The 24270-nt window shown below is 48.1% G+C and overlaps 1 protein-coding gene across 1 annotated transcript in view; it reads right to left on the bottom strand.

Moving 5' to 3' along the window:
• The window catches only part of LOC102077873 (AT-rich interactive domain-containing protein 1B), a 167209-nt gene that overhangs the window by 33155 nt on the left and 109784 nt on the right, over nucleotides 1-24270 (bottom strand). The window contains 3 exon segments of the mRNA XM_005477682.4: nucleotides 23-196; nucleotides 4108-4194; nucleotides 15564-15861. Coding sequence (XP_005477739.2) covers nucleotides 23-196; nucleotides 4108-4194; nucleotides 15564-15861 — 559 coding nt within the window.

Raw genomic sequence — 24270 nt, 5'->3', positions numbered from 1 at the left:
TGACGTTTTAACAGGCACCGACCTTGGTGTCCATACTGAGGTGCGTGCGGTCCATAAGGGCCCGCGGGGCCACCCTGGGAGTACGGGCCCACTCCAGAGTAGAGGGGGCCCCCTGGCGATGGGTGGGGGGACATGGGAGGTCCGGTCTGTGGAGACGCAAACTGAGAGGCAGCCTGGTTCCTCTGCATGTTGAACCCTGAAACACAAAAACATGCATGAAAGCAGCAGAACCAGCGGAGGATTTGTCTGAAGCGGTTGTGTAAGTCAACAAAGCGGGATATTTATTCAGTTTCCTCGTGTAAAAAGAGCCGTGTTCTGATAACGACCCTAATCTTTTACCTCAGCGCTGGCTCCTGTTACTCGCAGATACACTTTGTGCAGTAATACACGCGGTCCAGGTGTTAGACGCCGCATAAAGAAAGCGGCAGGCTGACACAGGCTCGCTCGCTGAGAGAATTTCAGCACGGGCAGAAGCACAGGGTCGAGTGTATGCATGTTCTGAAAGACGCACGCAGCCGAGTCTGTGCGCAGACAGAAAAGAGCGGGTTGGAAAAAGCCAACCGTTTGCTCGACTCTTCACAGAATAGCCGCCGATTTGACCGCGGCTACTATGGTTTTCTAAACCATTTTGTCAATAGATGTGTCAGAGCCTCTCAGGCCCAAACTCGCCCGCACCATTCAAATTGACATTTGGAGAGCTCCTCGCCTGGGCTTCGCTCTTTCAAGCTGCGCCGCTGGTTTTTAAACCCACAGAAAGGTCTCCCGATCCACCGCGAATGCGGAAAGGTCGCCAGGCGGCCATTCAGGGAAAAGAGAGGTTGCGTGGGTGTGGAAACGAGCGCGTGCGGTAGGGGATTGCAGATTAGGGCGTAAATGGATCGGGCCCGCTCGACTGTAAACTCTGATAGCGATCCGCTTTGCTGAATGGGCGCGCGGGCCGACTCTTTAGCGAGTTTGGGGTTTAGGGAAAAACGATAGAGTTGGAAAAGTGCAAGTTGACACTTGTATAATTCCTTGTTTCTGCTAAGAGAGCATGAGAAAATGTGAGGAGAGGGGAGGGAGATGAAAGTTTCACTGCATGATGGCTGTGTGCGCACACACGCATGTGTTTGTGTTTCTCGGTGTGTGTGGGGGAGATAACGGAGAAAGAGAGCAATAAAAGTGTGTGTGTGTGTGTGCAGCGAAGAGATGAAGGCCAAGACAGAAAGAGAGGCAGCGAGAGAGAAAGTGTGTGTGGGAGGAAAGACAGTGTAACAGAGGGAAAGAGCGATCGGGGCCTGAAAGTGCTTAGGCTGCGAGTGCTGGGTTTAAGGAGCGAGGACATTATTGTAATGTTTTGCTTCCATTAGGGTAAGGGGATTCTGGGAGAGCAGGAGAAAAAATACAGTGTGTAATACCGCACTTTAAATTGCCTGGAAAATGGATGGGGAGAGGAACATTGTGCAGACAGTGCTAAAAGCAAATAACACATTCAAGGATTTTTCTGTCTCTCTGCTTCGTTCGCTCTCCACACTCACACACAAACACACAACACGCACACAAACCTTTCTCTCTTTCGGGCAAAGTGAATGAAGCTCTCAGCCGGACAACAACAGGCGAGCGGCGGAGCACGCGAGAGAAAGCGGGGAAAAAAAGGGACATTCAGCGGATTTATGGAAATGAAGAGTGGAGAGAGGCTCTTAGGGAGGCAGCCACTTGAGCAAAGTGGGGCGTGCGTGTAGAGGAGGACGAGGGGGGGCGGTGGGAGGTTTAATCCTAGCTAGGAAAACAGCAAAAACAACAGCCAACCCTGTTAACCTCGCCGTGTTTTCCTGGACTGGGCTGGGGAGAGCGCGAGGTTTACAGGCATTAGAGAGCAGCACTAAATCTCCGATTTGATTTCATCATGTTGGGAAATAACCTTTTACAGTGCCGCTCCCTCTCTCTCCGTCTTCATCTATCCACTCCCTCTGTCTCTCTGTGATGTTAACTGCTCTTTGGTGGGTGATAGAGAGGGAGCATCGCAGTAATTCCATTAAGGTTGCATCCCACTCTTTCAGGCTTTTTTCAGTGTTGTGTGGATGCAGATTTTTTTTTCACATGAGCAATTTTGCTGTTTTTAGTAATAGTTGAGAAGTGGCCATAATTGCTGGAAACAATTTTGCAGTTTGGCCAACACATGTGGCTTGCGGGTGAGCGTTCGTGTTACGAGCCTTTGGCAGCGAGTCGGGGCCAAAGCTGAAGTGGCTCCATCAAAAGAGCGCACACTCAGGTCTGAATGAAAGACTTATCTGAATGTTTACTGTGACATTTTTACACAACCGCAATTTTACCATAACAATGAAGTTAAAACATGATGCTGCGTGCGTGTAAACTACATGAAGTGCAGAATATTTTAAACATAAATTCTTTAGTTTAAAAATGTTTTTGTTTTATTTGCATACTATTAAAAACCTGATAAACCAGCAGGGACTAGAAAGAGGAACAAAGGTTTTCTCCCACTTTATCTTCTCTTCGTTGGCTCTCTGTTAAATCCACAGAGTTTCGTATCGCCTTATTAGAGCTCTTCACTCTCACACTGCAGGCTCAGTGTTGTTTCTACAGTATTTAAGGCCACACTAACGTTTTCGTTTGAAAACACACCTTCTCTCCGTTTTGGCCTCCCGTCCACACTGAGACGGCGTTTTGGAAACGCCTCCAAAGCGGATACATTTGAAAACGCCGTTTTCGCGTCACAGTGTGGACAGCGTAACTGCAGGCTTTCGGAAACAATGACGCATTTTAGTCATATGATGCAGTCATGTGACCAATTAAACTAAGATAGCGGAGGGCATTATACTGCAGTTGTTTTTTCTGCAGCCCTGTTAAAGATTAATGTCAGTCTGTACGTGCTCCAGATAGCTTTTCTTCAAATTCTTTAATTCTCACTCGCTTTTGTAACTTTGTACTTTTGTTACTCGCAGCAACAACTCCACCTCATTGTTACTCCATTTAAAAAACTCGGTGCTTTTCCTCCACATTTTGCCGCCACGTTTCAAAGAGCCGGAAAGTCAATAAGCAGCCGACAGAAATGAGGCAGGTCGAATCGTCTTACGTTTCACGCATGCGCAGCACAGGACTGTAGCGTTTCAGTCTTTCAGTGTGGATGAACAACTGTTCAGAAACGGCTGGAAACGCTAGTGTGGTCGCGGAGCGTTTTTAGACGGATTAGTGTCGACGCAGCCTAAAAGTAGAATGGGAGGCGGAGCCTTCAACTTTCAGGCCCCTCCCAGTTTGGATTCAGGAGACAGATGACGATTGGCCGTGTTCACATTTGTCTTAGCTGATACCATCCTATGGTTGTCGCCTATCATAGAAGGTTATAGCTGTATTTAATATGCTTGAGCCAGCCTCCTGTGCTCAGTGTCTGCAAGCTGCTTTGCAAACCACCTTAGTGTCATGCAGTGTGATGCTTGTTGTCACCGATGCATGCTCGGGTCTGGGCTGGAGGTCTTCCTGCTGCTCTACCTGCCTACAGCTTCTCAGTTATGCCCATGGAAGAGCGAGGAGGTGTCCTAGAACAGAACCATGAATCACTGCAGAAGGAATGATCTTCTTAGAGAGAAACCCGGAGCACTCACTACTGTGGCGAGTGGGAAATTCCCACAGTCCTTTCTCTGTCTTTTGTCTTTCTTTGTAGCTGCGTCAAATGACTTGTTTACATCTCTTTGCTAACATCTTAAACTCCAAGTCTTCATATTTCCTAAGAAAATCTTTCATTACACTCGCTGGTTTCGTCTGTGGTGCACTAAGATATCGTTTTTGTCTTCTGATTGTTACGGCCTCTAATCCTCCTGCACCGCTCGCTGCTGTTTCATGTAAAGACAGAAATTATTTCTATTTCATCGTCTGCTTTGTAAGTATACAAGCTCTTCATCTGAGCCTGATGCACAATGTGGATTTTCTGTAATGTAATCTATATTTCTGTACAGAGCATGTGTGCTGGCCACTAAATGTTTCTGTAAAACATCTCATCAGGGTTCCTTAAACTCGCCATTGGCTAAAACAGCGATTCCAGTCCTTTAACGTAAGCCTGGGGCAGCTGTGCCCTGGTAGGCTGACTCACGGGGCTAACACACACAGACATACCTCTCTCCTGAGCCATAGGTGAGCGTGTGATTGGCGGGTGACCTCCATCAGGTCCGTTTCCAGAGCTCTGCGGGGCCATGGCTGAACCTGCAGACATGGATGTGACATCATTACCTGCTGTGACCTTGTTGTTTTAAGAAAAGCTTTCACATTCAAAGAAAATGTTTAGTGTGGTGTAAATTCCACTTTTTGCACAAAAATGAAGGAAACAGAACCGGATTCATATTTGCTTTCTGTCTGCTTGAAAAGCGATGCAACAATTAAGCCCTGAAGGTCCACTTTTGTCTCAGCCGCACAAAGTTCTCAAAAAGTTTTCTCCCGCTTGACTGACAAATAAAAACAGAAAACAATAAGAGCTGCGTATCAAGCTGAAGGTTATTTTTTGACTGCCTTTGTTTCTTGAGCAGCGATTGATCGGGTCAGAGGGTCTGATGCCAAATTTAGCCTTTGCAGACGCACAGCGGGCTCAGCACAATTACTACACATGAAGCTGTTTGTGATTCACTATCAGCTAAATGACAAATGCACTTCCAGGAGACATATCAAGTCATCGGACGCCGTGCCACTTCCTTGTGTAAGCATTAAAGCTGCAGCGATCCCCTATAGAAAACCGGAGCCATTCGAGGAGCATCGATTGGGTGGTTGTGCGGGTCTTTGGGCTGCGCCTGTTCCATTGAAATCCAATAGCGAGTTGAGGGTCTGATTAGGACGATGGCAGACAGAGACTACGGCGGATTGATTTGGCCTAGAGGAAGGAGAAAGGCAAATTAACCTTTTATCTTCGAATTCAGGCTGGCGACGATGACGGGGGGAAAGTCGCCGCTTCTGTCTTTCTGCGGATTCGCTGCTTGGATGTGCAGCGAGTGACAGGCAGCGAGTGCAATCATGAGGGAAACATATGTTCTGTGATGACTATCGGTGCGTGTTTTTAAGATTACAGAGTACGAGCTGACCCGTCTCAGTGGGAATATATGCAGAAACTAAGTGTTTCCTCAGGATGACACATGACGAAGTACAAACAATTCTGTCGCTGCTCCCGAAAACTCACATTGAATATAAATCCCTTATTATAGAGGAAACACTTCCCATTATTCAATCACTCAGTAGAAAAAGTGCTCTTTCCACAAGTGTGTGTGTGTGTGTGTGTGTGTGTGTGTGTGTGTGTGCGCGTTATATGTCTGTCCATAGCTGCGGTAATACATGACTGGAGGTGACACACTCTCCACATAAACAAACCCAATTAAGTCAACATAATTGCTTTGCATAAAAATACATAAACAACATTTCCATCCACCCCCCGCCTACACACACACACACACACACTCACAGAAATACTTCCACAAACAAGTGTAAATAAACAGAATCAAGTGCACAAAGAGACGCACGTGAGCGCACAAAGCCACATAGGGTACGCAGTGAAACGTTCGCGCACACGCGCACACAAAGACCCCCTGCCTCACGCATGAATAGATCCAGCGGCGCTGCTTCAAAGGGAGAATATTCGATTAGTTAGTCTGTCACCGTGTTGCAGGAGAGAGGGGGAAAAGTTAGCCCGCGAGTGTTGAAGCGACTCAGAGATAACGCTAAAAACACCGGCTGCACGCTTTCATGTGGCGGCAGAAAAAGACGAGAGAAAACGGCAACAGCAGTGTAGAAACACTCGCTCCATTCACAGCTAAATGTAAGCAAAAGAAGTCATTACGTGCAATATTACAGTGGCATTATTTTTAACAGTGCAATAACAGGACGCTGTCATAATCTAAGTGCATCTAACAACAACGTTTCTTTATACAGCGACAGTTCACGACCGCCATCATCTCAAGGTGATTTATACTGTTCTATAAATCACTGCCTGTTGTATTTATATAATGGCTGGAATAAAGGGAGTGCAGACAGAGCAGACTGCATGTTCTACTTCCTCGTGTACATCAGTGTACTGTTTATGTAGTAATGTGAAGGGTCACGGCCGCTTAGAGCCCGAGGAACACATTCAGCTGCGGTCCCAGTTTCCTCGCTTTAGATTGGCTGGTAGTGAAGACGAGGTCGTCTAGCGGGAGTTTAGTGAACCCCTAAACTAAGGAAGTCGACCCTACGATGGAGGCCAGCCTCGCTCTGTGTGTGTGTGCGCAGGGATGCATGCCAGGCACCAGCTTTGCTGTCAGCCTCTGTTTGTTTGGATGGTAGAGTGCTGGTGGCAGCAGCCTCTGTGTGTGTGTGTGTGTGTGTGTGTGTGTGTGTGTGCACCACTACCAAGGTAGACCCAGGGAACGCTGCCCTGCATGCTCCACTACTCTCTCCACATACTCATGTAAACTGTCACCAGAGATGAATTAATGCAAAGACAAATGTGTGTGTGTGTGTGTGTGTGTGTGTGTGTGTGTGTGTGTGTGTGTGAAGAAGACAGAAAAAACAAAGAAGATTACCGAGAAAAGGAAGCTGCTGAACATGAGGCCTCAGCTCCGCCCGCTCTGCTGCCAAGACTAAACTTTGTGCACTTTATAATTATTTCACTACCAATTAATGTCCAAACAAAGCTCCTCTCTTCTCACATTTTTTCCCTCTTCCCTTCCTGTCTCGGCTCTCTTCTCTCCCCTCCTCGCCATCATTTTTAACAAGGTGCCATTAAATAATTACGTCCAAATAAAACAAACAGGCTCCACGGCGAGTCCTGGCACTTTTAATCCACGCCATTAATAATTCATATGCTCAATCTTTGACGTGCAGCTCTTCCCCGTGTGCTGCCGAGAGAGGGACGAGCGAGCTAAATGTCAGCAGGAGCTCAAAGTATAGCTTCTCCGTGTCCGCAGACTTCCCAGCTGTGGATGAAAATGTAAAAGTAATGAAACGATAAAGAAATGACGCCGAGTTCAGGCGATGCTGGTACACGTGCGTGTGATTTAATAACGTTGTTTCCTCTTCGGTGGGAGACACGGTGATTTTGAAGAAGAGCAGGATTCATGTGTTCATCTGCACGTGCTCCAACAGTCTCCTCACGGCTCTGTGACGCCACAGCGGTGCAGGAATATCTCTGCTCTCATCCTCCACTTTCACCCACTCATCTGTCACAAAGACCCGAAATCAGCTCCAATGAATACAAAAAAGCTTGTTTATCAAATCCATACATATTCACTTTAAAGGTCCAGAGTATCAAAGATGGATCGGGCTCTTATCTTTAATTCACTGTAATTTAATTCTTTTAGACTCTTCTTTGATTCCTGCCTTGAAACACGACTCATTCATAAGACATCTGAATGCACCTGCGCCAGTGTTTGTCTTTAACTCTGACCCTCGGGGCTTTAAAGATTTCACGCCGATTGTGCCGATGGAGAAAACACGGGACCTGCGGCAGGAAGAACCAGGAGAAATCTAACACGGGGATGCTCTTTGGAATGCGGCGGAAAAGTCGAATAACTGTAATTTTCTTTTTCTGTAAAAAGCCACTTAGCAAACATCCATTTTTGACTCTTTCCTCATGATACAAGGCAGCAGAGCCAAGAGTAATGGGAGTTCAGTGCGTTTTTGGAGATAATGCTCCTCGCTAAAACCCAATACACGTTTTAAATTTCTCTTCCACGAGGACTGTCGAAGCAACCCCGAGTCTCCTTTGAAGAGAGGGAGTGTGGGCTTTGAAGCTTTTTTCATCAGGGTTTCAAACGCAAATGCTGCTGAAGTTCAAAGCCGAGGGAGAGCACTTGTGGCCATATTTCCGTTTTGTTTTCGGGGCCCTGGAAATATTAAGCTTAGGAGTTATTCTGCATGTGTGTGTGTGCGTGCGTGCTAATGAAGTCAACCTGAGATTCAATGAAAAAGCTTTCAATAATTGCCAGAGAAAGAGCCGGTGCATTAGCAGATGTGTGTGCACAAATCAGCCACGACATTAAAACTGTGTAATACTAAAAGGAAGGAGCTCAGACCCGCAGCACCTTTGAGGTGGGGGTTACTGGTGCGGTCTGGCACCCGAGCACACCCGGAGAGTCCTGTCGTGGATCGGACTTGTGCACATCCTGCAGATGCTCGACTGGATTGGGAGCTGAGTCAATAGCTTGGGCTTTTTGCCATCCATCTACACCTGGGGGTGGAGGGTGGGGGTGCTGCTTGGCCTGCTACAGTTTTAAGGTGCACGTGTCAGAGAAGCATCCCCGTGAGCACCGCCACCTGCAGAGTGGCACTGAGACGATCACTGTTATTCACCGCTGGTGGATTTGATGTTGTGGCCGCTCGGTTCTTGGACACACACACACACACACACACACGCACACACACACACACACACACACACACAAGTCCAAACTGTTTCTTACAAATAGCCGACCCCCCGGAGCAGCGAGGGCTATTTTTGCTAAAGTGAGGTAACTGTGTTGAGCACTAATAGACTGACATAGAATACAGAGAAAGGGCTGCTTCAGCACCATCTCTTAATACAACCCTCAGGCTATAAATGCACACACACCTGCACCTCCCTGCAAACACACACACACCCAGGTAATATCCCCTATTTGCCGTGTCTTTAGGGGAAAGAGGCAGATAAACAGCGGGCTCCAATAATGGTGGTTTAGATCTCAATGGGTGCGAGTCAGTGCCTCTCCGAGCCGGGGGCTAATGCCAGTTAACACTCCCTGTAGGGGACAAACGCAGGCCTGCAGTGGCTCGCAAAACAAGCCCTCTCCCAAGATCCTCATTACTTCCAACGCTGAGCAGCAACTGTAAGTAAAGCAAAAGTGCAACTTAAGCTAAAAACATAGCGAGCGGGATGCGGGGGAGAGAGAGTGCGAAGGAGTGGAGAGAAAGCAAGAAAATAGGTGTTGGGGAGGGAAAATAATTGCACACTGTGCTCCTGTTAGGGTTTTCCAGTCGGACAGAGTTAGAATGGGATTTCTCTAAATGGCTAACGCAGCAAGCAGGTGCTGTTTTTTTCCCTGTTTTGGCCGACGCTGTGCTTTGTGAATATAATGCTTGCAGGGAGCGCGTTTAGCCGTTTCACTGCGAACACGAGCAGCCTTCAGGACGACAACAGACAGACAGGGAATAGTTGGCTAGATGGCAGCAGTTGTGCTGCTGCTGCTGGTGGATGAAGAAGAATAAAAGGAGGACAAATTCAGAGAGAAAGAGCTGGAGGAGAGATGTGGAGAAATAAGAGGGAGGAACCGAGGCAGAAATATGGATGGAAAATTCAGCCTTGTTCCTCGGTGGGAGTCCTGTACCACAGCAGCGCTCTGAGCAAAGAAAGCAGAGACAAACAGAGATGGGGAGGAAAGGGTGGGGACGAGGGAACCCGAGACACAAGAGGGAACATGAGAGAAGGCGAGCACGATGAAAATAATGAGAGAAAGAGAGAGGGACAGGGACAGCCAGCGGCGGTGTTCCCACCACGCAGCCTCTCAGGGAGTGGTGTGACTGGAAAAGTTGCCCAGCAAAACACACTCGCACAAAAACTCGCCCCCACCCTTTTACCCATGCTTTCTTCTAATAACGCGCACCACAAGCAGAGGGAAAATCAAGCTATGGCCGAGCACCCCTGCAGAGCCTGCTCTGGGCTGATGGTTTGCAGCTTTTTGGGGAAGTCATTTAACTGCACGACCACCTCTTTGCATGCAAGTAAGCGCTCAGGTACCTTCGGGGCATCGCTGCTTGACCTCTGACCCCAGAACAGGGGAAAAAAAACAAACATCTGTGGTCACTGCCATAATTGCAGATTTAAAAAAATAACCACAGACTAGGCTGCGCGATGATGTAAAGGCAGGAGTGGATATAAAGCATTTTTCAGGAGTTTCACATATGAAAGGACCCTCGAGGTAATATACTGGACAGATCTGGCCTTCCCTCTGTCTATCCCTCCTTCCCTTCTCTCCTCCCCTCGCCCTGACCTCTCTGTCCTTTTCTGGGCCCCGGAAGCTCTTGAAGCGAAGCGCAGATAAACAGCTTAAACTCTCCTGAGCGCTCGCCCGCAAGCTCCAATCACCTTATTAGAAGAAAATAAAAACTTGGAGGGGCTGAGGAGAGATGGAAGGAGGGGGAGGAGGGAGAGCAGGCAGACAGTGTTAGCGGGACCTCGGAGGACCTTGGTGGAAACAGAAAGAGTATTTGTGATCTTGTGCAGCAGACAGAGCGAGCCGGCCTGTGCAGGAGTGTGGATGTGCTCTGTGTCAATTAGTAGCTGCACAAAGTGAAAAATATTGTAGTTTGGCCTTCAAAGGCAGTCGGGCACACAGACACCGTGTGCATACATACAGCCACTGTAGTTTTTTGCATCACTTTTTTCCAAGTGGTCAATTATCCCAACAAAACAAAGCTTTAATAACACATCATCACCTTCTATTTCAGCAGCATGAAAGATTTATCCAAAGTTTCTCTGACACCTGAATGAATTATTAGAGGCGCACATTCACTGCAGAATACAAGACCTTCAAAGTTACTGTGAGGGATTCATCGGAGCAGACCCTCTCATTTCTGGGAGGTTTTGCTATTTTGTGGCAGATTTAAAAGGTCAGGCCCGTCGGAGCGTTTTCTGGAACACGGTGACCTGACAATCTTCTGCCGGGCATCTTTTGGTTTGAATCTGTGGAGGCCTCAAGGACAGAGTGTGGGGAAGGAATAATAAACGTACGTGCTGAAACATATGTGCTCATCTCTGATCACCTACAGTGGATATCAAATATTTCTATGTCAGATTCTGTGTCAGATTCAGAGCGATCTTACTAAAGAAGACAGTCGCACATTTACATGCCATCTCCAAGGTAACAGCCTGCATCTCTGACACATCTGGAAATGCTCCATCGGTGCTAAAAGGTAGATACAGATTTTAGAGCAACATCTGCTTCCCCCAGACGTCTTTCAGGGAGGACCTTCATATTTCAGCAGGATGATGCTAAACCTCCAGAACATCTGCAGCATCGTGAAACCAAAACCAGACAAAGAAGAGCCAGGAAGCCTGAGCAGCTCGAATCCCACATCAGCCACGAACGGGACGACATTCCTCTGTGAAAGTGCAGCAGCTGCTCCCCTCTGTCACAGACTGTAGTTAAAGGAAGACAGGAAGCTACAGACCTGTGCAGACCTTTAGAGACATGCTGCTGCCATCAAATTCATATTTTCTTATAATAGTTCATTTTTGCACTTTATTGCATCCTGGGTTTTTGTATTTTACAGTGTTGCAGCTTTTTGGGAATTGAGGTTGTACACACATGATTTTTACAGTCTGCTCTCTCACTGAACGTCCAATCAGGTCCAAAGGCAGAAGAACAGTGTATTGTTTGCACTCACTGTCTGCATGCCAAAGGAAAGCCAAAGGAGCACAGAGGAATCGGAGCTGTGTTTGTGTGAAGTCTGATACGTATCAGATGCAGTCTGGTAATGAACATGTCTTCACCTCGTTGTTTGGGAAACACGACAGTCAGCCTCATCCTGACAGGAAGTGACGCCACACTGACAGGCTGCCAACCTGGAGACAACCTGTCACAGCAACCTGTGCACGCACACAAGCCTAAAAGCAGCCGCTGCGTTATCCACAACTCGAAATCTGCAGCAAATGCGAGTTTTTAGAGCTTTAAACATGCACATAAACGATGCAGCATGTCTGATGGATGCTGGGGTTTTATTAACATAGAGACTAGTCACTGAGCATTTTTAGAGACTCTACTGGATGAACTCGGCTCTCCTTCCCACAGCTAAGAGTCAGCTTTGGAAGCTTTAACACTGGCGTTCCCATTCCGCCACACCATCCATCCGGATGAGAGAAAAATGTCTGCCCGCCTCGTCCCCAAAGTCTCATATAGGGAGAAAAATATTCTGAAGATGCTCTGAATTGCTTCTGAGACACTGGGAGGAAGGAGATGTGTGTGTGTGTGTGTGTGTGTGTGTGTGTGGTTGAGATTCTGTTTTTGCGTGTGTGTGTGCATACAAGGTAGAGGAAGAGGAGGTGGAGGTTGGCGGTTGAGCAATGTGATTTCTGCTCGACTGTCACAAATCTAGCGCAACAGGAAAATCAATTTATCCCTGTGTGTGCCTTTTTGGCTCCGGGAGAGAATCCAAATAGCAAGGCGAGGCCCGGATAATGTTACAGTGTATTGGATTTGCTTCATGGAGAGACAGAGAGAGGGAGAGAGGGAGAGGGTGAGAGAGGACAAAGAACAGGAGAAGCGAGGAGACGAGGGAATCACAGGCGCGCTGCGGAGCTTCGACAAGATAGATTTGTGCAAGTGTACGGGTGTATGATAGGCTGGCAATCTGTCAGTCTCCCCCTCTTTTCACCCCGACTCCTTCTTATTTTCTCTCTCTCACACACACACACACACACACACACACACACACACACACACACACACACACACACACGTGTGTGCAGATCACACCGTCAGTCATCCGAGCGAGCGTATATACAGAGGTGATTTATGTGTTCAACAATATATGTAAAGTCAAACCATGAAATCAAGTTTTTATAGGTATTCGTGTTCTTATGTGCAGCTGTGTGCGCTCACTCCTGTGTTATTCTGTGTGTGTGTGTTTGACAGCCAGGTGAAAGGATGACATAATGAAGTTGCTCTCCTCCGACCGTTGTCAGGGGTAACGTGTGTGCTCATCCATGTGACGTGTCGCATCAGTCCACCGAGTGAGGCCGACAGGTGACATAAACACGGGGCACACACACGCATATGTACGTGCACACACACACTTGAACCTACTTTTATATATTTTTGTGAATAACTGCACACACTACATAGACCACATAGCAAGATGAGTGTATTCCAGACCTGCATTCTTTCTAATGGCCAGCAGCTGGCGCAGCACAAGTCCAGCTGTTTGGAAGTCTGTGGAACGTCGACCCTTCGGCTGGTTTTATGTCTTACTCACTGCAACATGTCACTAACTTCAGTCAGAAAGAGAGTTGATCTCATTCTGTCTGCAGTAATCTGTATTTGATCGTGTTCTGGGACGTCACACAGCAGAGAGCAGGGACAGTGTCCACAGACACAGCATGAAAGAAGGAGCTGAGGATGTGAATCAGCTGACCATCAGCTGATCTGCAGGTCCTATCAGCTGAGTCCCGTTAGAATGATGGGTCCAGTTTCCTCCAGTTTCAGATGTGACGACCAAAACGCTCAGTTCTCTCGTGTGATATCAGGGTAGCTACATCATGACACAATGTGCTGACATATACAGCACAAAAATAATCTAATAGGATAAAAACATTTGAAACCATCTAAACCATCAATGCCAGCAGCGCACACTGACGTCAGCCGAGGGATCCAATTTATAACCGGCTGCGATGTTTCCACTGACAGTCGCCCTAATGGAGCAGAATGGAACAGAGCAACAAGTCATGTTGTGTTTTGACTTCTTGAGTGGAGCTGAAACTACTGCAGACAGGTTTTTCACACTAATTAAAGCGTTTATTAATGCTTGTGTTTTGTTGTTTTTTAAAGGGCACTACTTTGAATATTAAAGAGCAGGATTTGATGGCACCGGAGCAACACTTGGGGAACAGCGCTCGCCTCTACATAAACAGAGCCGGGCCTCTGCGCTCATCTCTCCTCGCCGACTTGCTCCAAACTAAAGAGACAACGTTAACTAAAACGTCCCAACTTGTGACAAAGTGTTAGAAAAGCGGGCGTTAGTAATCAGATGTGTGCTAACCACATTAGTTCTCCCGTGTCTCTGCGAGGCTGGCTGCTCCTTGATCTAATCCAAACTGATTGTAGTACAGCCTCTAAAACACGCCAGATGTTACTCACTGCTCCACGCTTTATCGCCATTTATTTGGCACAGGGAATATTTTTGAATATTTTCTTATTAATCACGTCCCAGCGATCGGTTTCGCTTCCCATCTTTGCCGCTTCATTCCGGATTCTCGTCATGATTCTTGGCACGCGCGCCTGGAAAACCACTGTCCCAGTTTTTCATTAGCGTCAATCACTCCAGTAAGCGGCTGTGAGGGGAACAGCAGGAGGAGGAGGTGGCGGCAGGATCTCGCTCAAGACATTTCGCCCCGCCTCGTCAGAGTGACTGACAGGTCCGAGACATGCCGATGTGCCGGTCAGCCGCTCAGCTGTGAGGAGAGGAGGCGGAATGACAGCGAGGCCGCGCGCACATTCGTGCGCCTGTTCCAGGCAAATCAAATCCACACTGTGTGTTTATCTAAATGGTTATGTGCTCTGCTATGGCCTCGGGAGACAGACAGGCACACCGTGCATTGTCTGATAATCCTGTTGGTGCCTTGTTTAGCCTGCCATATCTCAGATAAGGCTACAAATCAGATGGGAGGTCCTCCACTACCAGTCGCTCTCAATTCATTAAGGCTCCGAGTGGATGGGAAATATCGCCCGGACGTGGATGTCGGATCCACAGGTGGAAGGAAGACGGACGTGATTAAAATTCCACCGCCATGTAGGGACGCGTTTCTACAACGCTGTGATCAAAGACTTAACAAATGTCTACTGTGCTAGGACAAAAACTGTGTGCAGGAAATGAACAGGACGTATTCCTATGCCGTAATATTCCTCAGCGCTGTGAATTATGAGTTCAAATGGGCCCGAGATATCAAAGTCTAGACGTGTGGGATTGATATTATTTAGTCTTCTGCTGCAGTGTGCGCTCAGCTTCATCCCGACTTCTACCCGCAGAATGAAAATTGATCTGGATGGATTACATGCCGAGTTGGAGACGAGGGGAAAAAGAGATGCTATTAAACAAAGATGTTGGCAGATTTATGCTACGGGTTATCTGCACCACTCTGAAGAAGAAAGGGGTGAAACTGCTCTTCAAACTCCTGATAACCTTCTTAAATGAAGACGCTGATTAGGTTCAAGTTTTTGATGCGAAAGCTTTATCCTCACCTTCAAATGGCACGCTGTTATTTGTGAAATCGCGGTTCCGCTTCAGGGTCAGTTTCTACATGACCTTTTTAAAATCCTATTTAAATGGGCATATTTAAAAACAAATGAAAACAGCAGTATCAATGTAAAGGTCAAGCAGAGAGGTGGGCGTGATGACTGGGATTCTCTCCAAGAAGCAACAAGTGCTGGGACGGAGCTGCTGTAAAGATGCTGCACAGAAAAAACCCCAAACAGAAACAACACGATCTTAGCCACGCCCCAATCAGTGATGTCACAGCTGCTCATCTTCATCAGCTGTCAAAGTGCGCACGGCTGCACGGCCCGGGTCGTGTTTTCACAGTTTTTTTAATTTGCTTTCCAACAACAGCCTCGTTTGGTGCCACAAAGCAATTTCCCTTTAAGCTGTAAAGCAATTTTAGGAAATTTCCCAGGGAATCCAAGACGGAGGTACAAGATGTAAAACGCGGCGTAGCGTCTGCTTTCAGCTGCAAATCTTGTCACTGACAGTTTTGTTTGTTTGCAGTGATTAAACTAATACAATTATCAAGCTCTAAGTTGCACATTTCATCAAGACAAGATTAGATTATCAGGATGTGTGTGCACGTCGGGCTCTAATGGGAACCCTACCTGGCACAGAGGTGTTGGCAGAGGGTGCGCTGGCAGGTGAGATGGGGCCTGAACCCGAGCGGGACTGCTGGGACTGAGTGGAGCCGGCCGGGGAGCCGACGGGGGACGGAGAGGGCCCGCTCCTCTGGCTGGGGAGGTGCGGGGAGGCGTGAGGGGAGAAGGGGGACTGTCCCTGGTTACCGGTGCTTCCCTGCTCCCCTTGGCTACTGCTGCTGCTGCTGGAGGAGCCCCCGGCGCCGACGGCCGAGCCCAGGCCAGCCTCCCCGGTGGGGAGGTCGTCAATGGAGCCGGACAGATCCTGGAAGAGAAAAAAAGACTTACAGTGAGTATTTACAAAGCTCACTCCAGCATTTGATGAGAGCTGATGTGCAGCAGGTGGCAAATGTAAATGTAAGTTTCAGCAAGCGCAAAATTTTCCACCTGCGTGTCAGAAACACACAACGGTGCTGCGAAATCCTCCTTTAAAACAAAAAGTTAACGATGCAACATATTTCACAGGGTTTCATAAGGTGGCAGAGGTTAAAGATTAAAGGTTTAGTTTGCGTGTGCACGAACAAGAGCTGGTGGCTTTTCTGGGAGCTGCTTTATCCCTGAGAAAAAGTCACTGCAGTCTTAATGACGGCGGTTAACACGGCAGAGAAAAAAACATCCCACAGAAGAAACCGCTACACCGGCTGCTGTGGTGAAAATGAATTGTAATGGGCTTTCGTTCAGACCAAGGGTGAGTTCATATTACAGTTTGCATTCCCTGTGGTGAGTGGAGCGAGTGTGTGTGCACTTAGCAGATACACCCCCCCCCAAAACGATTCCAGGGAATCCCCGGGAATATCGCTGACAGGATCCTGACGACACAAAGGTGTGGAGGAAGCGGGAAGGACGGGGGACCGGCAGAGGAGGAAGTAAAGAGAAGACCAGATGTGACGTGAAGTGATGAGCTGTGATGGAATGTGATGGCTGCCTGCTAACCACACGCCACACACACTCGGAGGACGCCGGCTCTGTCCCAGCTGTGGGGGAAGTCACCTGTGAATGACCTCGGTTTTCTGGCTGGTGCCTGCTCGGAGAAGGAGAAGGGTGTACGCCAGCTGATCCTACCTGCAGCACCCGGCCTGTTGACCAATCTACTGGTGAACCACCTGAGCCCTGCGTGCACAGCCATGCCTGTCACCGCAGACAGATGCCTACGAGCAGAGAGGCTGTCATATTTCTGACATGTTTGCTGTAATGTGGTCCATTCTACTTAAAGCTGCACTTTATGACAAGACTGTGGCTTCAAGTCATGTGAAAATGGTTCGGCGGTTCCAGTCGAGCCACTCGATGGTTTTGCTGGGTGTAGAAATTACACATGACTGCACATGAGTTTTAGGGGTTTTGCTGTTTTTCACACCAGCACGCACCGTTTTGGAAGTTGTTATGAAGTTTACAGCCTTCCTACTGACACTGGCGATGGTTAAGATGTGCTGACATGTTGATTGTGGAAAATCTAACACAAGCTGTTGAAACGGCACTTTTTCCTAAGAAATCTCAGGCTGGTCATCAGCTCATTTGCATTTATATTTTCAGATTGTGTTCACTTAAAGAAAGCACGAAGCTTGTTAGAGTTTTTCTACATATGTCAGAGTGAACTCGAGAAATGTGGGCTGAAACCGGCATGCGTGCTTGGACTTTATCTGCAGCAGAGGCTCTTTGTGTCACAGCGAAACGACTTTTTTCTCCTTCCTCTACCAGCGTGTAAAATCTCGAAAACCGAGACAGGCGTCCCCCATCTCTCTCCATCCATCAAGCGTGGCTTAGCCTGTGGAACTGACAACCAAGTCAGTGTGGCAGTCTGTCCACGGCTGCTTGTTTTGGTTAATGCGATCTCGGCGCTGACACACAAAGCCTTTGTTTTCCATCATGCTGCTGTGAGTGCCCACCCGCTCTGCCAGCCTGCCAGTCTGTCGCCTGGCATTATCTACCCCCGCTCAACTGAGCACACGGGGCACTTGCTTTCCTCTCTCATGCTCTCTCTCCTTCCCTTTTCTCTTCCTCACCCATGGTACCACTCCTTGTCCCGGCCAATCACGTCAGCCGGTGTTCTGAGCGCAGTGATGTAACGCGCCGCCTCCGCCAATGGGACCGAGCGTTATTTTTCGACCGACCGGCTGCCTCGGGTGCATGCCGTTTGACATGGCGGGGTTACCGTGAGAGTCGATGTAACCATGGCGATGGCTTTTCCAAAACACTGAGAGCTAGCCGGTCGTACAGCTATGTTGTTAACCCACAGGCTAATTGTGTGAATGGATGGGAATAATTGCATTTCACCTAATTGGGAGCTGTTGCCAGCTTTTCCAGTGGCAGTTTCGGGGTGGGAAAATGCGTACCAGTAATTCGTTTAAAGACTGTTAGGCTCATTTGGATTATACACACACTTGAGCACAGCTGTGTGGCCCGAGACCAAAAAGGAAGCAGCACTATGCAGCCCAAAAAGCCGGGTGCGCTTTACTATAGAAACGCAGATTTTAAACGATGCTTTAATCAACGTCTTCACCGTCAGCGTTCACAGGGCGGCGTGGTACCTGGCTAACTGGCATGTGCAAAGAATCAAAGGCAGCCAGCGAGTTAACTAGCCAGGCAGGCACACGGTCGGGGGATCCAAACGCCCAACAATCTGGGGCCCCAATCCAAAGTGGCCCAAATCCAATTTGTTTGGCTCAGGGCTGCAAATTGCTCTGTGCATTGAGTCTCCAAATAGCTGTCAACCACTCCCGCTTGGCGTCCTGTATCGCTTAATTCGCTCCTGGAGCATGTAATTGTCATAATAAGAAAAATATTGAGGTGATAATAACCAGTTACTTTGAGATGCCCCCCCGCCCGGCCTCGAGACACACACACACGCACGCACGCTGGCATAAATGCGGTCGCATATACACACACATAATGGGCCGAGACCGCCATCTACACATTTCACACAACATTGGAGAGGCAGTCGCTCATGACCCTTCACCTCGCTGGTGTTGGTGCCTGCCTGCGCTCTCGTTTAGTGCTCCTCTGTTTGTGTGTGCGTGACAGGAACACAGGCTGCCGGGCTGTCACAGCAAGACATGCTTGAGCACTGATGCGGCCGAGGGGACAGATGAGGCAACGCGCGCACACACACACACACACTCCCCCATTCCTCACTCATACTATTGACCTGCTCTCACTCTCACACACTCGCACACACACACCCTGGGAGGGGATAAGGCATCAGTGTGAAGCAGGGAGCTGTCACATCCAGCAGACTGCGGGCCTTTTCCCCTGACCATGGTGCTGATGTTGTCTCCTCTCACCACACACTGGGAATTAATCAAAGTTGCTATGGTGGAAGGCACCGAGCGTGTGTGTGTGCAAATGTGGTTGTCTGTCTAGACAGGGAGGAGCCAATGGCTGCAGCTTCCTGTGGGCTACAGGAAAACAGACGACTGAAGAAACTAGCCTCTCTCCTCTCTTTCCCGTCTACACATAAAAAAGCCTGTTTTTTCTGTCTGCCCCAGTCAGAGGTGCAGTATGGCTCAGGGCTCTGCACCAGATGGCTAGCCAGCTAACCCGAGCCTGAAACACAAACTCAAACACAGCAACCGAGCATTCGAAAACAACCTCCCTCATATGGACTTCAACTTTTATAACTCGGCACCAAACATAAGAACACGGCTCCAAACTGTGCCCTAAAACGATGGAGCCAATATTTTCCTTTGGTCCAATACGGACGTCCGCACTCGTCCTTAGCGGTCAGCTCCGTCAAATTACTACACATAAATATTTGATCTCGCTGCGAGAGTCTCTGGGCACACACGCGTCTTTCCAGGTTGTGAAATATCTGCCACTGAACGCTGTGGCGCTCACACAAATGAAGGATTACATTTTTAAAAATTCAGCAGCAACATCTCTTGAAACAGGCTTCCTATTACTATAGATAATCAGAGAACAGCTGTCAACAGTGTTCACGGGGACTCTTTCTGTTTCTGGAAATGATGTTGTTGAATTATTTAAATGTCACTTCTTAATGCTGTTGGCACCACAGATCGAAAGCCCTTCACTTGCACTGGGGGAGGCTGTGGGAATACTTTCTATTCGGTCCCTCAGTTCTTTCAGCTGACTTTTGTGCCGTGAACATCTCTCTTCACAGACGTGTAAAAGACTAAAAAGAACCCGATCGAACCTTTTTCAGCGTGCGCGCAAACCCGGGAGTATCATTTCAATGTGAAATGTGAACATTACCTTGAATTCTTTTCAGTGTGCATTTCATTACATAGCTGATGTTTTTTACCGGTGTGACTATACATCCATACAGGACCCGCTTTCACAGGTCAAGAGTGAAATCCATTATGATGTTAAACCTTGAAAAGATGCGTACTCGGCTTCGCCGCGCTGCAGCGTGCACTGAAATAACACCTCGGTGGGCTCAGAGGCCGGTTTTATTCTCCGTTTCTCTTCTCTGGGTAAATACGATGATGTAAACTGTAATTAACTCCAATAGTTATCGTTTGCAGGCCTGAGGGACAGGTCTTCTCACGGCAGTGCCGCACTCGTTTATCGGCTCCGGACGCAGTACTTTCTATCTTTATGGTGCACTGGAGACGAAGAGAAAACGCTATTACACAAAGATGCTTTTTTATCCTCTCCCCAAACCGTAGATTGAGGCAAAATCCAAATGAAATGCCATGCAAATGAATCCAAATGGACTGCTGAATGTCTGCGCGCGTGTGTGTTTGAAAGGGTTTTAATGCGATGCCCCATGTAGAGCACCAAACCGTAATACCCTTCAATAAGTGCTATTAAGCACAGAAATAAGAAGAGAAATGAGAAGAAGAGAGACACTTTGTGGAGGAAGATTTAACATAACACCCACTCCATAATTTCCCTCTCTGATGTCAATCAGCTGGAATGTGTACCGAGGCTGCGGCGATGATGGTAATTGGTGACGATGATGAGAATTGATAGAAATGAAGATTATTTAGACACTCGCTAGCTGCGCATTATCATACATCGTGCCACCGTTTTAATATTTTTTGTTTTGTTCACGCAGGACTGTGCAAACAAGTCTGTGCAGGATATGTGCACGTGGGTGTGCTGATGTATTTATGTGCGTGTTTGTGAAGATAAGAGTTTGTGACGAGTCTCTGCCACTTCCCGAGGGTATCAAAGTAAAACCTTCTGTGAGGACGAGAGGCAGACACTGAGACTCCAAACACACTCGGGGGAACTCTTTGCAGAGATGTTTGCCATGCTTCAGGCTTGCCAAAAACCCATGTGGGCTTTAGGCTAGCACCCAGCAGGCAGTGAAATATGTTAGCGTGCCAGCCCACAGACCTCTGCCTGGTGCCACGAGCTTCCAGGATGAGTCCCGAGCGCCTCGAGTTTCAAACTGCCAGTCATTTAAGCCTGCCCTGGACCGCCACGGCTCCTTTCATTTATCCACTGACCATGACTTGGCAACAGAGCACAGCACGGTATTTAGGGTGTTATGCTAAAGCACATTAGGACACTCTGCATTACAGAATCCTCCATGTTGGTTTGCACGGAGGATAGCGACCTGCTCGTCCTGCTGCAACTAAACTGAGTTTCTTTCTATTGTTTGTTTGATCTCCCAGCTGTGGCTTTAATGTCTTTATGCTGTGAATCATGCATGAATCATTGCTCTGTGGATTCCAGTAGTGCATTTTAGCCCTAACCATCTCGGTTTAGTAAAACCAACCAGATGTCACAGGCGAGCCGATCTGATTTGGAAACACCGAGTCGCCTAAATCCTACTTTATCATGTACTTCACTCCTACTGTAATCTGTGACCGAGGCTGCACATTCATCGGGAACGCGTTTATCGAGGTCACAAATTACACGAGAATTATTTTTCCAACAACTGTTCCTGCTGATGGTTCATCTTTTCTATACAGTCAACGATCAGGACACTTGAAGTCAGCGAGGATGATTGATGCACAAACATTTACAGGTGTACAGGTGTTTTTTTGCACACCTGGCCTGCTGGGCCGCATGCTGTGGAGCTGTTTTAGGTGTGATTAGGTTTTCTAAGCAGTCACAATGCTGCAGTTGTAAGGTGGAGCGATGATTCCCGGCTCTAATGTAAATATATGCAGAATCAACTCTGCACGTAGACGCTGTTCACAGGACATAGGCCTGTATTATTGAGCTAAACGCTAGTTTGAACCACAATTTGTGAATACAGAGGAACTATTTTGTGGTTTAAAGAGCAGTCTGCACTATTTGGAAGTCTACATTGTTAAAGACAGTCCCTTTGCTCTCTGTCTGTTTTTGTTATCTGGAACAAAAGACGCCTAAGAACAAACCGTTCAGGGCTTCCCAAAGTTGTGCAGAGGAGAGCCACAGCAGCACTAAAAAGCAATTGTGCTTTTCTCTACACTCCTGCTCCTGCACACTTCACAAAGCCTCGACAATCTCTTGATAATACCGCTGCATCTTGATAAGAGCGAACCAAAGCTCTCTTTGTTTTTCAGCACCAGCGCCGGGATGAAAACCTCAGAGCGGTCCTGGAGTTCAGGGGTCAAAGAGTCGTGAGGACGCCCGACACAGGATACCAGCAGAGTCGCCAGGCTGGGGGTCGACGCTGACATCGATTCCACCGAATTAACAATTACTGCTTGTCGTAAGATAGGATAGGGGCTCGTTGAGTGATAACTGCCCGGCTCTTAAGCTCCTCATACTGTGGAGATACGGGCAGGGCCACTTTGAAAGGGACATTTGAGGCCCTATTACCCCTAAGCTGTTAAAGACGCTCCAAATCTAGCACCGCTTGTCTCCAAACCAGAGGGATTAGTGTTGAGTTTCATTCCGATTCCCCCTGATAATATGCCAAGCTGTGGCAGCTAGAAGTGCTTAGCCACTGGGCCGTATTCACTTAACGCCCCCCACTGTTCCCAGCACCGGGAATAATGACAGGAAAGCGATTCGAACGAGCGACATCATCCTTTAAGTGGCTAAATGCACACGGAGGCCGGCCATCTTTGCTCAGGTACAAAGTCGAAGACGCCACAAACACCGCCACCTTTCACACGCCACGCTCGGTCATCGGTATGCTGCAGTAGTTTCACGGCGGGCCGAGCCCGCTCACTGTCAGAGCTGCTGAAAGTTTTTTTCATTAGTCCGCAAAGGTTCTTCACACTTTAGTTTTTAATGCACAAGCCGACCACGCACACACACACACACACACACACACACACACACACCCTATTTGTTCTGCACGTATTGGTTCTGCTAATGTTTTTATTTATGGCATTCCAGCATGACATCCTGCCATCCACCCACCCCCTCCTCACCTCTCCACTCACCCAAGAGAGAACTGAAAAACAACGCATGACACACAGCGTGCATATGTGTGTGTGTGTGAGAGAGAGAGATGGAAGGAGAGGAGTGAAATAAAGAAATAAATAAAGGGGCCCAAATTCCTCATTTCTAATTCAACTGCTCGTTCAGCTTAACCTCTCTCTCCTCAGCAATTAAAGCGCACGCCACATCCTTCACGCTGCGTACAGCCGAGGCTAAATAATGCAGGGGGCATCCAGCACCCGCATCCTTTATCATCCCAAATGACAGCCATTTGCATATCTCCCCAGTCAATTAGAGCGCGGCGGAATAATCAGCCCATAATTGGGGGAGAGCGTCGGTAATCACCCGCCCTGGCACACCGACAGGGCCATTGGAGGAGTGAGGGGGGAGAGGTTGGGTGTGCGTGTGTGTGTGTGTGTGTGTGTCTCGGGGAGACAGTCCACCCGACTGCAGACTCTTCACTTCAAACTAACACGTCCAAACAACGAGCCCAACTTCTCCCTGTAATGCTCTCGTCCTCGCTCTTCACTAATTTGCACGTAGCAGCTGCCTCGGTCTCTCAGACTCGCCACATTGTTTCTAAGCGATATCTTTCATCAAAATGGGTCAGTAAGGAACTTTAATAGCATCAAAACAACGGTTTCATTCCAGATGTCATTTCTAAATCGAAGCTCTGCTGGCGTCCAAGCGGGATTCGACGGTTCACGATCGCTGACGTCAGTAATATGTTTTATTTCCGTGCCAGCGATTCGGTGCATGGATCTGCCCAAGGTAACGCGACATGTTTCTGCCTGCCTGTGAGTCTTCTGTGAAAGCTTTTAAATTCACACCCTATTCCTTTTATATGGCAACAAAGCAGAATAAGGACCAGCCCAGAACATTGTGAGAAAGACCGCTGAGACACTGGGAGGAAAATCCCTCGCCTGTCCCCTTTAGATGCAGACAGAGTCGTTTCATGGGAAGTTTTCTGGGCAGCTTTGAAGTGCAGCAGCTTCATAGCCTGTGTACTTCCTGCTGAAAGGGGAATGACCATTTTTGTCAAACAACGTTTCCTTTAATACACTGTAACCTCCCTTTCCTCGGATGCTTTGGTGCTGTCCTCTGAACATGACAAATAAAAGGATGACTGGAGAGAGAAAGGGAGAACGAGGGGTTGACAGTAATGGGTGCAGAGTGTGTGTGTGTGTGTGTGCAGAGTGTGTGTGTGTGTGTGTGCAGAGTGTGTGTGTGTGTGTGTGTGTGCGTGCGCACACGTGCAAAGGAACATCAGAGAGACCCAGGCAAGGTTAGTTGCCGTCTGCAGCTCCATCCTTTTGTGTTTCCCCAGCTGCTTTCTTTTACCCCGTGCCTTTGTATTTACTCTACCCAATCCAGTTCAATGCTAGCC

Source organism: Oreochromis niloticus, linkage group LG19 (genome assembly GCF_001858045.2).
Source record: "Oreochromis niloticus isolate F11D_XX linkage group LG19, O_niloticus_UMD_NMBU, whole genome shotgun sequence".
NCBI classification, from domain to species: domain Eukaryota; kingdom Metazoa; phylum Chordata; class Actinopteri; order Cichliformes; family Cichlidae; genus Oreochromis; species Oreochromis niloticus.
Note: the sequence above shows the minus strand (reverse complement) of the source record. Positions and strands in the feature narration are given on the sequence as shown.